This window comes from Dipodomys ordii, unplaced genomic scaffold, assembly GCF_000151885.1.
Source record: "Dipodomys ordii isolate 6190 unplaced genomic scaffold, Dord_2.0 Scaffold41, whole genome shotgun sequence".
NCBI lineage: Eukaryota > Metazoa > Chordata > Mammalia > Rodentia > Heteromyidae > Dipodomys > Dipodomys ordii.
Window position 1 is genome coordinate 1,568,989 of NW_012267257.1, and position 16,710 is coordinate 1,585,698.

The following is a 16,710-nucleotide window of genomic DNA, read 5'->3' on the forward strand; positions in this document are numbered from 1 at the left end:
TTATTAGAGTTCTTGATTTTAGCCATTCTAACTGGGGTGAGGTGATATCTCAATGTTGTCTTGATTTGCATTTCTTTTATGGCTAGGGAGGTTGAGCATTTCTTCATGTGTCTATTGGCCATCCTTTCCTCTTCAGAAAAGTTTCTCTTTAAGTCTTTAGCCCCCTTATTTATTGGGCAGTTGTTTCTTTGAGGATTTGTTGGTGGTGGATTTAATTTTTTGAGTTCCAAGTATATTTTAGATGTGAGACCCTTGTCCGTTCATACTGACTTTTTTCTAAAATGTCAACTTTTAATGTTGATATGGGTATAGTATAATTATAATTAGCAGTAACATAATTCTAGACAATATTTTCTACACATATTCAATATTAAACAGCCTTCTAAATTATGGACTGTAATTGTGCATCAGTGGAGCTCATTGGACACTTAAGAAAGTGAACTAGAGCCGGGCGCTGGTGGCTCACGCCTGTAATCCTAGCTACTCAGGAGGCTGAGATCTGAGGATTGTGGTTCAAAGCCAGCCCGGGCAGGAGAAACCGTGGGACTCCTGTCTCCAATAAACTACCAGAAAACCGGAAGTGGCACCGTAGCTCAAGTGGTAGAGCGCTCGCCATGAGCTGAAGAGCTGAGGGACAGCGCCCAGGCCCAGAGTTCAAGTCCCACGACCGACAAAAAAAAAAAAAAGAAAGTGAACTAGATAACTCGTGGTGGAGTCCAGAGGGGAGGACTGGCAGAGAATGAGGGAAGAGAAGACACTGTATGAAAGGAAATGTACCCATTACCAGACTCATGTAGTCCCTCTGTATATCACCTTTAAGAGTATTCTACATACATAAATGTGTACACATTTTCAAAAATAGCCATTGTTGAATTTACTCATTTTGTTTCTTTTTTCTTTTACTTAGATGACAAGATTCTACAGATCATTACGGAATTGATAAAAACAGAGAATAATTGATACTACAATTCATGGTCTATGCTTTAAAGTTGAGTTGACAATAAAATCATAAAATAATGTGAAAGTGGACCGCTAAGTATTTCATTATACCTAAAATACTGCTATTGGCCATTAATGTAAAGGTGGCAGGAAAAAAGCACATACTTTCAACATGTGTAATTTTCTAATTCCTTTTTAATGATGATTATTCTGTGTATTTGCCACTACATTTACAATAAATCTTTGGTATCATCCATGTCTTGCACATTGTTATATTCTTTAAAGGCAAGGTCTCTATAGTTTCTGTGGCTTGATAAGATTCTCTGTGTAGCTGTCATCTTCTTTCAGTCCTTAACACTTGTAAATATTGGACCATTTTGACCCAGAAGAGAAACAGAATTTCCCAGTTTCTGAAGGATACAATTTCAACATGTTGACATGCTTATGAGAAGAAAACTCAGCTCTTCTTTCATTCATTTCAAACCCATCTAGCTGAACATATTTAGAGTCTGGATCCTGCTTTCAACAGGTCAGCCTACACTGCCACAAACTGCAGTTCGTTAACTTTGAGCCCTTGTTGCCTTTTCTCATGAGTTCTAAGAAGCATATGACTAGGCAGGCCTCAACATCTGCTGTGTTGTGGTCTGTACCCTGTGATTTGACATCCAAGTAGGCACATTATATCTTTGCCCTCAACCTTGCTTTTCAATAGAGCAGTTTTGCTTTACATTTGTGACAGGAGGGTTATTTTACCATGGTCTGAATATACTAATTGCCACCTTCTTTGTTTTTCATCCAATAGAGAAAGAAAAGACAGGGGTATGAGGTTATGTTAATATAGCATGCCTCTCTGGCCATAAGGAGTCCCTTCTCCAAGCTGATTGCACATCTTTTTTAATCAGCAGCAGCAACAGCAATCTCAACCATAGGCAGAGATAGAATAGCCTTACCTTGCATTTGGCTGGAAGGTATTTTTTGCATAGTCTACCCCTTTCTACATCAACCTGATGAAAAACATTTTAGGGGGATTTATCCATGTTTAGGTAATACTGTTAGGACCTGCACACCCAACCACCAAAAAATGTTTCTCCTTCACAATAACATCATAAGCAAGTGGGCTTCGAGGTTTGGCTCAGGTGGTAGAGCGTCAGCCAGCGAGCAAAAGTGTCAGATACTGAGTTTAGTCCCAGTCTCAGACAAAAACAAACACACACCAGGGACTCCACATTAAAAGACTGAAATTTTGATTTACAAATACAACATATGAAAATGCCCTTTAGAGAAGTCTCCCTTTTACATTATGTCCAGATTTCATTTGGTTTTGCCTTCAGCTTTTCTGCCTCTTGCTCTATGGAAGCAGGGCCATCTTCACTACAAAACAAGAGTAATACCTGGCACTTATTAAGTATTGGTTTTGGCAGAAGAGAGATACAACTACATAGTTGTATTTGGGCATGGTTACATCCTACTGACACCTTTCATAGGTCTTTCTTGAGTAATTTGTCTTAAACTTTTCTCCATGTGAAAAATATGTTTACACCAGAGCAAGAAAGTGGGATGATAAAGTGTATTTTCCAGTAGGTTGCTAGTCACAGCTCAACAACAGACAGCAGCTCATTTTTTTCTTGGTACCAGGGCTTGACCTCAGGGTCCTGCGTAAGACCTGGACTTGCTCAGCTGGCACTTGAGCCACACCTCCAGTCTGGCTTTTTGCTAGTTAACTGGAGATGGAATCTCAAGGATTTTTCTGCCCAGATTGGCTTTGAACCATGATCATCCTTGTATCAGATGCTTAAATAGCTAGGAATACAGGTGTGAACCACAGTACATGTGGCTAATTAAATTTTTTTTGGCAGCCCTAGGGTTTGAACTGAGGACTTGGTGCTTGCTAGGCAGGTACTCTACCATTTGAGCCATGCCCTGAGCCCTAATCATTTTTATTTTATTTTGCCAGTCCTGGGGCTTCAACTCAGGGCCTGGGTGCTATCCCTGAGTCCATTTATGCTTAAGGCTAGCACTCTACCACTTGAGCCACAGTACCTCTTCTAGCTTTTTCTGAGTAGTTTATTGGAGATAAGAGTCTCACGGACTTTCCTGCCCTGGGCTAGCTTCAAACCATGATCCTCAGATCTCAGTCTCCTGAGTAGCTAGGATTTAGGCATGAGCCACCAGCGCCTAGCCCATCACGATTACTTTACTATCTAGATACTTTAATATCGGGGAGAGGCAAATGCAGGAAAGAGACTCCTTTTCTGCCAATTACCTATGTATCTCCTCAGCTCAAATCACACCTCTTCCCACATGAATAACTAGCAATGACCTAATTCTTTTTTTTTGACAGTTAATGAAATTTTATCAGCAGATTATAATAAAAATAAGATTTCTGAACACCCTGGGAATGACCTAATTCTTATGGCAAAATTCTGTTCCCTGTGTACTGGTAATGGCTTTATAAAGCTACATAATAAATACCCAAACAAATCTAAGAGTGTAACATCCTGGTCATATCAAAGGGTCCTACCCTAAATTTTAGACACATGGTACCAGGAAGACTGCTGTTCCTGGCACCCTCACATCTCCCCAGACATGCCCACCATCCAGAGGAGCCTAGAAGAGCAAATGTCCAGATAGGATCAGTTTGAGGTAATGCTTCCCTGGCTCATGCAGACAAGTTGCTTAGTCTCCCATACTGCAGAAAGCTGAGGCCTGGGCTGGCTGGATGCCTTCCTTTGACCTTTTATTTCTTCTCATTATCCACTCTGATCCAGATACAGAAGGACAGAAGTGCTGCTGGAGACCTATCTCAAGATGGCATTGTCCTTCTGATGGCCAGATTCAGCATCTGGATGTAGGGAAGACATATCTACATTACCTAAGTGAAGCTTCTTAGATGGCACCCTCCACTAGTACTTATTTGGGTTTTTTTGGGGGGGTCCGGTTGTGGGGCCTGAACTCTGGGCCTGGGCGCTGTCCCTCAGCTCTTCGGCTGCAGGCTAGAGCTCTACCACTTGAGCCACAGTGCCACTTCCGGCTTTTTTCATTTTGCTTATGTGGTGCTGAGGAATCGAACTCACGGCCTCAGGGATGCAAGGCAAGCGCTCTACCACTGAGCCACCTTCCCAGCCTCCACTAGTACTTATTTGGAAGGCTATGACTTTAGGTCAACACCCAAATACACTCAAATTTCAGGTAAGTCCAGAGGAACTATAATGTGAATAGCAGCCTCCTTGCAAATTGGCTAATTATTCCTCCCTCCCTCCTGCCCTATTTCTCCTCTCTTTCTCTCCCTCACACATATGCATGGGTGCGTGCATGCGCACATGCACACACACACACACCATAACAAACTGAAAATCAACCATCTTGCATGGCAAAAAGACACGTCTTACACATCCCCTGAAAAAATCACTATGTAACTGCAGCAACAACTGATCTATTGAACATTACATGTCTTATTTATGTCTTTTTCAGTCCTCACAACAACTTTAGAGACTCGTACCACTCCACTTTTTGAGCAAACAGACTTTTATTCAAACCTCGAATATCATTTACATGTGGCCTGAGATGTCTATTTTTAAAATAATAACATTTCTTCAAATAACAAAATTTACGAAGATGCATTGCAGAATTTTTGTTCAGCAGTTCTATAATAGCTATTTCAAGATGACTTAAAAAAACAACTCCCCGGGGCTGGGAAGGTGGCTCAGTTGTAGAGCACTTGCCTTGCATGCCTGAGGCCCTGGGTTCGATTTCTCAGTACCACATAAGCAAAAAGAAAAAAAGCTGGAAGTGTTGCTGTGGTTCAAATGGTAGAGCACTAGCCTTGAGCTGAAGAGCTGAAAGGCAGCGCCCAGGCCCAGAGTTCAGGCCCCACGACTGGACCCAAAGAAAAAAAAGCAAAACAAAAAAAAAAAAAAAAAAAAACAACTCCCCATGTACTTGAAAACAAGCAGCAACATGCTGTAGTTTATTTATAAATATCAGTACTTACAATAAAATATCAAGTGTACCTTTTTCAAATTTTAAGTCTCTGAATGCTTCATTTCTCCTTTGGTTTCAAGCTTAATGTACTTATATACATTATCCATTTAGAGCTGATACAGACACTGTCCATGTATTGGGAAGGCAAAGGTCTCATGGGAGTGATAAAGCATTACGTCATAAAATGTAACCATCAAAGCAAAAATACTATACATTCTGCAAACAATCATTCAAAATAAGCACTGACACATACCAAAATAACAGTTTTCTACGAAATGAGAAACCTCTTGTAAAGCACACTAATTGAAGATAATTTCTGTTGAGAACAGAGCCTGTCCCTGTATTTACTTATATGCTTACATACCTTGGAAATGAATAATTATTACACTCATTTGCCAAGAGGTTGTCCTCTGCTTAGTGGGCTGACTGTTCCAAACAAGGAATACCAAACTACTTCAGGAAGTAATCTATAAATAATTCACCTCTATCAATCCATGTTAATAATATAAATACTATAAATGAAGCAGTAAATTTCAAATTTTGTGCAAAGGAAACTAGTAATTAGTTTGTTTACAATAAGGCTACAAGCAAAATAATCAGTACTAAGTCCAAACTAGTAGCAAACCCCTGATCTAGCAGGCTTGAATTTGAATTACTGTGCAAAAGAGTTCTGGCATCATCAAAATCCTGTAATAAAATACTGATTAGGTTTTGAAATACAACTTTAATAATGGTACCATATATTCAATATACACTATGTGGAAAATAAACTACATAGTTTGTGGGCAAGGATGGAAGGGAAATGGGGAAAGCAAAGGAAGAGCAGAACTGCACTCATTACCTGACTTACACCTCTATTCACCTTAATAATAATAATAATAATATTGGGGCTGGGAATGTGGCTTAGTTGTAGAGTGCTTGCCTAGCATGCATGAAACCTTGGGTTTGATTCCTTAGTACCATGTAAACAGAAAGAGCCCGAAGTGGTGCTGTGACTTAAGTGGTAGAGTGCTAACCTTGAGCAAAAGAAGCTCGGGGACAGTGCCCAGGCTGTGAGTTCAAGACCCAGGACTGGCAAAAATAATAATAATAATAATAGTACTCTAGCAATGACATCAAAAATCCCTTAACAAAAACTAAGATAACTCATTTGTCAATAATGTCCCGATTCAAAACCTAAATTTGAAACAAATAGTAAACACACGAAACCAGAGATGTATTTTCTACTGTGATATGCAAGGCTTTCTATGGTAGCATTCTGAACTACCAGAGCCCCCTTGAAAGTGAAAGAAAAAACAGTTGACTGTCCATCCTTTTTCAAAGTTTCCAGTCCCTGAGCATATACCACAAGAATTAGACTGTTTCCTGGTAGGGGATCTGCAAATGATCATCCAATGCTTTGCTGGTCCAAAGCAAACCCACACCAAAGACTTGCCTCAGTGAGCTTCAGGCAGCATCTTTTCCCTTCTTTGATTTCCACATAGGTATCAGTGTCTGTACAGTGCTATGCTGGCTTTTATTTGGGGGGGTAGGGGGGGTCTAGTCGTGGGGCCTGAACTCTGGGCCTGGGCACTGTCCCTCAGCTCTTCAGCTCGAGGCTAACGCTCTACCACTTGAGCCACAGCACCACTTCTGGCTTTTTTCTTTTTGCTTATTGCTGAGGAATCGAACCCAGAGCCTCATGCATGCAAAGCAAGTGCTCTACCACTGGGCCACCTTCCCAGCCCCTATGCTGGCTTTTTTGAAACAAACTGGTTGTTGGTGGCAAAAAAAAAACAACATCATTTACCAATGCTCCCAGCCTCATGCCCTTCCTATGGGTTCCTTCAAACCAATGAAGCTCAGAACCTTCTTCCAATCCTGCCATACTGCTTGTCATCATAGCATTACATTACAATCTGTCTCTGGTAGGGCTCAGCTGGCTGTGACCTCTCTTTCTTCTCCAGCGGTATCTCTTACTGTCCCATATTTTTTTAAGTTTACTTTATTGTTATTATAGAGGTGATGTACAGAGGGGTTGCAATTACATGAATCAATGAGTACATTTCCTTATTTTCTTCTTTTTTTTTTTTTGTGGGTCATGGGTCTTGAACTCTGGGCTGGGCGCTGTCCCTCAGCTCTTCAGCTCAAGGCAAGCACTCCACCACTTGAGCCACAATGCCACTTCCAGTTTTCTGGTGGTTAATTGGAGATAAGAATCTCATGGACTTTCCTGCCTGGGCTGGCTTTGAACTGAGATCCTCAGATCTCAGCCTCCTGAGTAGCTAGGATTACAGGTGTGAGCCACCAGCGCTGGGCTACATTTCCTTTCATACAGTGTCTTCTGCTCCCTCATTCTCTCCCAGTCCCTCCCTCCTGCCTCCTCCTATGAGTTGGATAGTTCACTTTCCTCACTGTCCAGGGAGCTGTGCCACTGCTGCACTTTTTCACCATTTTTCCCTCAAGTTCTGAGCTGTCCCCACCTCCCCCTCCCAAAAATATACATGTGAACACACCATACATAAACTAATGAAGACGGAGACATTAAAACCTAAAAACAGCCAGGAAAATTAAAGAATGATTTGAATAACTTGCCTGAAGCTACAGAACTTTTGTGCTGCAGCGAGGCTTTGAACTCAAGGACTTTGCCTCAAAAGCAAAATCTCAGCGTGCAGGATCCTACCCATGCTGGGCAGGTGGCCCCAGGTGGGTGGGAGACCCGGCACAGCCATGCTTGAGGGGAGAAGCAGTTACCTCAGTGTGTGCTCTGACCCCGTAATGAACTGGGAATTGGCCAAACACTAGAAGGCAGTGACAAGGAGCTTTCCCCAGGTGGACAGTCAGAGGTTGAAGACAAACATCTAGGCTCTAAAAACGTGCTACCCTTTGTTTATTAAATACTTGCAAAACTTGTCTGACTTTAAGAACCTTAAATATGCCTCAATTTTCAGAGCTTAAGTACAGTCATAGAAAACAGATTCTTAAGTAAATACTGTAATTTTCAGTGACATCGAACTGAGTTTAAAGGTTACCTGAGGCAATAACAAAGTTGTCCAGTTATTGCCAACCCACTATTTTGGTGACTGAAACAAGGTTCAGTTCTGAATTCAACTCCAGTGTGAGTTAGGGCAGGGTAAGAAAGGACCTTTTGTCTCAAGCTGAAGTTCCCAACTAGGACAAAAAGAAAACAATCCTCCTTTGGTTCCCTTATATTAATACTTCCTTGCACATTTCATAAATGGCACCTGAAAACAAACAGGTCAAATCATAGTTAAGCTGCTTTTTCATTAGAGAAACTTGGCTTTAATTAGGTTTTACAGGTTTGAAGTATTTCAGGTTTACCTTGCTCTCTCTGGGCATAGATCCCAAAGAGATTAATTAGTAGAAATTAATTTAAAGATATTTCACAGGGAAAGCAAAAAGCCCTGAAATTGGACCAGATTGTTCATACCACAAATATTAAGGAACTAAGTCAGATGCTGGTTCTCACATGTGTAATCCTAGCTACTCAGCTACTATTCAAGAATCACAGTTTGAAGCCAGCTCAGGCAAGAAAGTCTCCAATTGGCTCCAAATTAACTACCAAAAATGCCAGAAGTAGAGCTGTGGCTCAAGTTGTAGAATACTAGCCTTGAGCAAAAGAAGCTCAAGGACAGTGCCCAGGCCTTGTGTTCAAGCCCCAGGACCAGAACAGCAACAATAACAAAAATTAAGGTAGGGAGCATGCAGCACCTATATATCTCTGAGTGATGATCTTGGGCAGAAAACTGTAGAAGGTAGAACAAACTAGGGAGGTGTAGGGATGCTACCTTCCATGTCCCATCTACAACTACATTGAACTAGGTTTAAACAGCAAGTTGGACAGTAAGGAATGGCCCATCAAGAAAGCATTGTGTAAGATGGAAGGAGCCACTGATTTGCTGTTCAAAGTAAATGGTATGAACTGCCCTTATGCAGTGAGGACACCAAATTCTGTCTCTAGACCAACTTCATTCTTGAATTTCCCACTTGCTTTTCAAATGCTCACTCAAGCTTCCTTGTGGATGTCTGGCAGATAGCTCAGGCTTAACAGGCTTAAATCCAAGACTCCTTATCTTCTCCAGAAAATTTTTTCCTTCACTTATTTTTTTCCCTTACAACTTCATTTTTTGACTTACTTATGCCAGAAAGTTTGAGGTTTCATACACTTCTAACTAAGAAAAAACATTTTAAAAATACTCCGTAAATTAAAATATTCTTTTATGACTGGGATGCGTACAGTAAATGTCTTCAAAGTTTTTTTTCCATATCTCATAAAGCACAATGGAAGTATGTATAAATTGATATGGATTGTATAAAAACACTTGAAACCTGACTGAGGTCTATCTTTAAAGACCTAGCTGAAATTCAGGTGCTGGTAGCTCACACCTGTAATCCTCACTACTCAGGAGGCTGAGATCTGAGGATAGAGGTTCAAAAGCTCAGGGATAGTACCCAGACCCCAAGTACAAGATCCATGACCAACTAATAAAAAAAGACTTCGTTGGATAGAACTCATATTTCTGGATATTAATCAGACTTTCCGAGGCTCCATTGCTTTAATGTCTTTGGTACATAAGCCCAGACTCAAAGTTCTCCTTAATTTGTCCTGTCCCCCAACTTTGAGCCCCCTTTTAATCTCTTGAAATACCTGTTGACTCTACTCTCTTAACTCTGTCATTCCCACAGCATCTCTTGCCTGAACTACTGCCCCTGATTGGGCTTCCAATTTGTCCCTCTAATCACTTTCCACATATCAGTCTCTTCAACAAAAGATATTATCTCTCTCTCCATCTTTTCAATGGCTTCAGGTAACATTTAAATATCTAATACAGTGTACAGGGCACTGTAAGATCTTGCTGCTGAAGTAGTTTAGCAAAGTAATTAGGGATCTAAGTCCGGTCGTGGGGCCTGAACTCTGGGCCTGGGCACTGTCCCTCAGCTCTTCAGCTCAATGCTAGTGCTCTACCACTTGAGCCACAGAGCCACTTCCAGCTTTTTTTCCTTTTTGCTTATGTGGTGCTAAGGAATGGAACCCAGGGCCACAGGCATGCAAGGCAAGCGCTCTACCACTGAGCCACCTTCCTAGCCCATGTCCAGGTTTTTTGCCAGATATTTGGAGATAGAGTCTCACAGATATTTCTGCATTGCCGGCTTCAATTATTTATTCTCATGGGCCATCCATACCTGGAAGAACTGGAATTGACAACAGTTAAAAGTAGTTTTCAAGCAAGCCCCAGCACACACAAGTACCAGCAAGTACCAACACACACAAAACAAGATCCAGGTGCTGGTTCACAGCTATAATCCTAGCTACTCAGGAGGCTAAGATCTGAGGATCTTGGTTTGAAGCCAGCCCTGACAGGAAAGGCCATAAGACCCTTATTTCCAATTAACCACCAAAAAAATCCCAGAAAGAAGTGTAGTTATCGCTCAAGTGGTAGGGCACTACCAAAAAGCTCAGGGACAGTGCCCAGGTTCTGAGTTCTAATCTCAGGACCAGCACATACACACACACAGACACACATGCACACACACATACATACACACAAAACATAGAGTTTTATATTTTTTAAAAAAAACAACAAAATATCTAGTGTAATAATATTATTAATTCTCAAAGTAAGTAGTGAAGTGGTGCTGTGGCTCAAGTAGTAGAGCACTTGCCTTGAGCTGAAGAGCTGAGGGACAGTGCGCAGGCCCAGAGTTTGACCGACAGAAAAAAAAAAAAGGTCAGACAACCACAAAGGTCATTATTGGCCTCAAGACCCTCGGCTCTCAAGGCAAGTAGTAATCCACATGTACAGATGAGGAAGTGAAGATTCAGCAATGTCTTGCCCAAGAAGGTCAATGAAGGTATGTCAATTTGGACGGGACATTTGGACCCAGTGCCCTTTCCACTGTACAACAGACATCTGGATGGGTAGTAATAACTGGATTTCCCAGATTCTTCCTACTCACCCACAAAGCTCTTCTAGGAAGAAGTCTGATATCTGAACCCTTAGGAATCAACTCCCATAATGTTGCCTAACAATAGCCTGAGAGGAGACAGGCCAGCCACCTGTCCTTTGGCTCCACCCAGGTGATTCTGAGCCAGGGAATCTCTCAAGTTGCTATTTAAGTGTCTGACTATGAAATCCATTCTTTGCCTCTCATCTGCCTGCCCAGGACACACCAGCCCATTCTCCCTATTAAACTTCTAAATTTGTGGAGAAATTGGCATTTTTGATGGCATACACTGGAATACGATGAAGTGGACCGCACCTGCTGTTCATATGGAGACTAGCAGCTTGCCTACTGTAGTGGTTCTGGAAAATTCCAGCTGAAGGTATCAAGAATTCCTGCTCTAGGATGTGCCCACAGGGTGGAGTAAGATGCTCCTGGTGCCCCAGCTCTCCTAACGTGTCATAGGTTCTTAGCTTCTCTCAGGTCAGAGGGCTTCATCGGGACAGAAGTCTGTGGACTAAATCAGTAGAAGTGTCTGTGAGGTCCAGTGCATCCAGTGCTGTCTCTCGTGCCTGGATGCCGCCCCTCCCCACTTTACTTCCTAAATCTCTCCCTTGTTCCGGGAGCAGGGAATATCTCAGAAAGGACTGAGCTTCTGGGGCAGAGGTTAGATTATAATGTCCTAAATCAGAACAGGTGAGCAGTTCGATGAATCTAGAAAATGTCAACCCTGCGACACACGAATGTTCTTAACCTCCTACAGCCTGAGCTTATTTAGCTCGGGAGAAAAGCTCGGGGTAAAGTACTATCTTGAAGACCTCTCAGGCTCACAGTGAGGTTGTCTGTGCAGTTTGGGGTTCTGTTGGATCGGTCTGGCTGCTGGACCTAGTTCCTACATACACAGCAGCCAAAGCTCGGCTCCCTGAGGAAGGAAGGAAGGAAGGAAGGAAGGAAGGAAGGAAGGAAGGAAGGAAGGAAGGAAGGAAGGGAGGGAGGGAGGAAGGGAGGGAGGAAGGGAGGGAGGAAGGGAGGGAGGGAGGAAAGAAGAAGGGAGGAAGGAAGGGAGGGAGGGAGGGAGGGAGGGAGGGAGGGAGGGAGGAAAGGAGGGATATTGACGGAAACACTCGCCAACGACTCCTCATTACTTGTATGAGTCCCTGGAGAAGACTGTGCGGCCCGATTCTGGTCCGCCCTTCCTTCTGAAGCTCATTAGTGAACTTTCACAAAATTAGCCGCTCTGGGTTGGAGCCACGCGGAGGCTGCTCGCAGCGTGGCGGGACCATCTGGCCAACGAGGGTCTTTCTTTGCTCGGGGACAGACGAGCCTGCTGGCTGGGTCCGCCTCTCACCTGGCAGGGACCTGGCGGCCCCTTCTCCGCGCGCGCCCAGCTCCCGCCAAGTCACCGGCTGCGGTTGCCCAGGTAACGCGGGACGCACGCGCGGCGCGCGGTGATTGGCAGGTGAGCGGCGCGCGCGGCTTCCCCTCCCCTCCGCCCCCTCCCCCTCCCCGCCGCCCGCAGGGGGAAGGGAGGCGTTCCGGGTCCGGGAAAGCGCGGCTCTCGTGCCGCTCGCGGCCCAGCCACTGAGAAGCCGCGGGTGTGGCAGAGGGAAGGGGCTGGCCCAGTACTTAGGGGTGCGCCAGCCGCCGCGTCCCGCGTTTCTCCCGCGCGCACGATTCCGCCCGGGCGCTGGGGGGCCGCGGAGCGGCCACCGGGCTGCATCATGGTGACCCCCTCCCCGGCCAGCCCTGCAGCCCGGGTTGGGACGCGGGACAGCAGTCGCCACCTCCGCGCCCCGGTGAAGAAGAGCCGGCGCCCGCGCCTCCGGAGGAAGGAGCCGCTGCAGCCCCTGCTCCCGCGCCCGCTCCCCGGGGACTCTGGCGTCGGCGACCTGTCTGAGTCCCCGAGCTCGGGCTCGGACGGCGCCGACAGCCCTGGGGCGTCGGCGGCTTGGGGCTGCAGCCCCCTGCCCGGCCCGGCTCAGTCGTGGACGCCGCTCGATCTCCAGACCTTCCGTGACTACGGCCCGAGCTGCTACGCCTTCCGCAGGGCGCAGGAGAGCCGCTTCCACCCGCGGGCGTCGCTCGCGCGGCAGCCACAAGTGAGGCCGCCGCCGCTGCTCGCGTCCCGGCTCCCTCCTGTCCGGGCGGCCGCCCCGCGCGCGTCCAGGCCGGTGCAGCCCCGTTCCCGCTCCCTAGATGGATCAAAAGGAGCTTCCCAGAGCCGGGGAAGCTGGCCTTGCTTTTCCGATGGAGAAAAGTGGGGAGGACTCGGCTTCCAAGACCTGCCCCAAGCCGTCACGCTAATAGTTAGTGGGGGCAGCGTGGAATGCATGGAGTTTCTAGGTTCGAATTCGGACTCCTGTTTTACAGTCCCACCCCACTCTCCCCCCACTCTTTTTTTTTTTTTATCTGCAAAACGGACTGCTCCCCTACCCCTGACCTCGCACTGAATTGCTGGGATTGCACGGGGGGACGCTGTGCGCCCCGGGCTGGCCCAGCGCGGGGCGTCCGGCCGGGCCTGTCGACCTCCAGCCCGAGTTCTCGCGCGTTGCGCACGTGCCCAGTTTCCGTGCTTTCTGTCTACCTCGGGGGAAGCTCCCAGGGACTCCCGATCCTCCCTCTCCCCAGCCTCGTCTCCCCGCCCTTCTAGCCCTGGGCTCAGCGGGCTGCCTCCCTCCACCCTCCCTGCAGGTGACGGCCGAGTCTCGCTGTAAGCTGCTCAGCTGGCTGATCCCCGTGCACCGCCAGTTCGGCCTTTCCTTCGAGTCGCTGTGCCTGGCGGTGAACACTCTGGATCGCTTCCTCACCACCACGCCGGTGGCTGCAGATTGCTTCCAGCTGCTTGGAGTCACCTCTCTGCTCATCGCGTGCAAACAGGTACTTCCTTCTTCGAGGCCTCGGGAGGGGTGCAGCCAAACCCTCCACTTTCTGGACACCCCAGCTTTCCAGCGCACCGCTCAGCTTTGGGGTCCTTCTACTTCTTTTCGGGGGCGCTTGCAAATCAATGCATGCCACAGCCGGACCTTCACACAATTCTCCCGCCAACCAATCCTTTTCAGCTCCTAAAGAGATAATCTGTAGTCAATCCCCAAAGCTCGGTGGCACCACTATTCTAGTCTGCGAAGGAAGAAAACGAACAATAAAAAGCAAATCTCAAAACTTTCCCCGACCGCTGTGTGCCAGTGGCCCAGACCTGGAAGCTGAAATGTAAGAATCATGGTTCGCAGCCAGCCCAGGCAGGAACGTCCGTGCCACTTAGCTCCAATAAACTACCCCAAAAGAACTGGAAATGGGGCTGTGGCTCAAGTGGTAGAGTGCTGTCCTTGAGCACAAAAGCTCTGGGACAGTGCTTAGACCCTGAGTTCACCCCCCACACCCCCATTTCCCTTTCAGTGGAATCATGGGGTGCCAGGCGGTGGGGAAAGTGTGCAGTGACCCCAGCAGCCCTGCTGGAAGGGATGAAGGGGCTCCCGATTTTCTCTCAGTTTTCAGATATGGAAGCTGCCAGGGGCGAGGGGGGAGCAGGGACCTAGCACACCCTGTATTTCAGGTGGAGGTACACCCACCCAGGGTGAAACAGCTCCTGGCCCTGTGCTGCGGCGCCTTCTCCCGGCAGCAGCTCTGCAACCTCGAGTGCATCGTTCTGCACAAGCTGCACTTCAGCGTGAGCGCGCCCACTATCAGCTTCTTCCTGGAACATTTCACTCACGCGCGCGTGGAGGCCGGCCACGCAGAGGTCTCGGAAGCCCTGGAAGCGCAATCCCTGGCGCGGGCCGTGGCTGAGCTGAGTCTGGCCGACTATGCCTTTACCAGTTACACCCCCTCCCTGCTGGCCATCTGCTGCTTGGTGCTGGCGGACCGCATGCTGCGGCTCCCCCGCCCCGTGGACCTGCACCTGGGCGAGCACCCTGAGGAGGCGCTGCAGGACTGCTTGGGCAAGCTGCAGCTGCTGGTGGCCATCAACGGCACCTCCCTGACTCACATGCTGCCCCTCCAGATCTCCGAGAAGTGCAGCCTGTCTCGAGCTTGAAATAAAACACACACTCAGGCTCCTTACGTTTCAGCCTGGATGTCAGCCCTCCCCCCCCCCCATGGCCTCCGAGGAGCACAATTATGACCAGCCCAGGAAGGTCCGGGACTTGGGCTTGCCGCCATCCTGCTGTTTGTAAATAGTGCACAATAGCAGCACCTGGTTGTTTATTTATTCAACCCTTAGAGCGCACCAGGGAGCTGTCTTTCCCTAATACACGGGCTATCTATCACGGTTTGTTTGAATGCAGCTATATTTGCCATCTGTCTTTCACAGAAATGAAATTAACCCTGAAACAGGGGAAGTTGGCAATTTGTGGATCCTCCTCAACCACAGCTTCCTTCTGCAGTTAGCATCTCCATGAGAAGTATTTAGCCAAGGTCTAATTAGACCAGTCAAGTTCACTTACCTGTCTGGTCCCATGACCCTGCTGGGAGGAGACTCACGCCGCCCCCAGGTGTCTGTGGTGTGTGCTGAGGTGTGAGGCTCAGTAGAACAGTCCGTGCTGTCCAGAAGCCACCTGCTGCACTCATTACACAGGTGATCGGGAAGCAGAAAGCTGTGGGGACCAGGTAGGCACACTACACCCGCAGAGGATGAAGCCCCATATTCCATTACAGAGAATCCCACAAGCAACTGGCAAAGGGTGGAAAGAAAGGCTTTGCAGGCTGAGAGCTGCCAGGTGAGCCCCCCTCTGCTGTAATCACCTGGATCCTCTGATGTTCACACGTAGCTGTGGGCCCAGGCTAACAACGGCACGATGGTAATAAAGGCTTTGTACTGTGTACGGTCTTCAGCATTTGCTATGTCAAACATAGCCTCTAACAATTCTGTGAAGCAGTTTTTCACAGGATGTCATGGGACAGAGAATGATGGCAGGTGATCTTATTAAAGAATCCTACTCTTCACACTGTTAAACAGCTCCCACGGATATTTTTCTGGACATTCTCAAAAACTCTACCTGACTCACAAGTTATTAGTAAGAGTTCTCTGCTTGGGGCACCATTCTTGTTTAGTCATGCCACAAATGGAGAAACTAGACTTGGAAGTGATATGGCTGGCTGAAATGTCTGTGATTTTATGGTGGTCACATCTTCATTCTCATTGTCACAAATTTGCTGTAGGCCTTGACCCTCAGCTCTACTACCTGCAGCTCTACAATTGCTACCAGCATGGCGGTGAATTTTAAGGGAGATTAAGCTTAAATGTTCTAAAGTAGTATAAAATATCAATTAAATACATAAGCGCATCCCAAGTCTCATCTGTAGCATTTATTTGAGAGATCTGAGCTTTATGGGGAGGTTTCATATAACCTCGTATCTCAGCATAGGGCCTGGCACTTAGCAAGCCCTCAAGAAGGGAAGACCAGTGGTAGCCTACACAGTGAAGAAGGTTTATGTGGGGAAAGCTTGGAGCAAAGAAGCAGAGATAAAGCAAATTGGGGAAAGTGTTAATAATGGGTATGGGGGAGTGTGGTCCATGTACTGTCCCCCAAAATTTCTGTATGCTTTGAAAAAAACTTAGAAGAGTTTTTGAGGAAGAATTCTAGTCACTTGCCCCACTGCATTTAGAGTAAGTAAAAACATGACAAAAATAAAATCAAAGCAAATTTAGAGAATTGTCTTTGTACAATTTCCAAGTGACTTCCAGAGCCTGGGCTGTCTGACTCTGGTTCTTCCAGCTGGAGGTGTAAGTGCAAAGCTACTTTAAAAAAAAATCAACATAGGGGCTGGGAAGGTGGCTCAGTGGTAGAGTGCTTGCCTTGCATGCCAGAGGCCCTGGGTTCGATTCCTCAGCACCACATAAGCAAAAAAGAA

At 46.6% G+C, this 16,710-nt stretch overlaps 2 protein-coding genes across 2 annotated transcripts in view; both read left to right on the forward strand.

The window, feature by feature from the left end:
- The window catches only part of Dhx29 (DEAH (Asp-Glu-Ala-His) box polypeptide 29), a 59,405-nt gene extending 55,614 nt beyond the window's left edge, over positions 1-3,791 (forward strand). Inside the window, exon 25 of the mRNA XM_013018505.1 lies at positions 3,708-3,791. Coding sequence (XP_012873959.1) covers positions 3,708-3,791 — 84 coding nt within the window. The remainder of the gene's footprint in view (positions 1-3,707) is intronic.
- Positions 3,792-12,584: 8,793 nt separating this feature from the next.
- Positions 12,585-14,917, forward strand: Ccno (cyclin O). Its single transcript, XM_013018574.1, has 3 exons — positions 12,585-12,962; positions 13,555-13,740; positions 14,414-14,917. Exons 1-3 carry the CDS (start codon positions 12,585-12,587, stop codon positions 14,891-14,893), a joined length of 1,044 nt encoding a protein of 347 aa, XP_012874028.1. The 3' UTR covers positions 14,894-14,917.
- Positions 14,918-16,710: the final 1,793 nt, after the last annotated feature.

Excerpts from the sequence above, each read along its gene's own strand:
- Ccno (XM_013018574.1), top strand. The coding sequence starts at position 12,585 with ATGGTGACCCCCTCCCCGGCCAGCCCTGCAGCCCGGGTTGGGACGCGG. Across the intron at positions 12,963-13,554 it reads CGCTCGCGCGGCAGCCACAA|GTGACGGCCGAGTCTCGCTG; the intron begins GTGAGGCCGCCG and ends CCCTCCCTGCAG. Across the intron at positions 13,741-14,413 it reads TGCTCATCGCGTGCAAACAG|GTGGAGGTACACCCACCCAG; the intron begins GTACTTCCTTCT and ends CCTGTATTTCAG.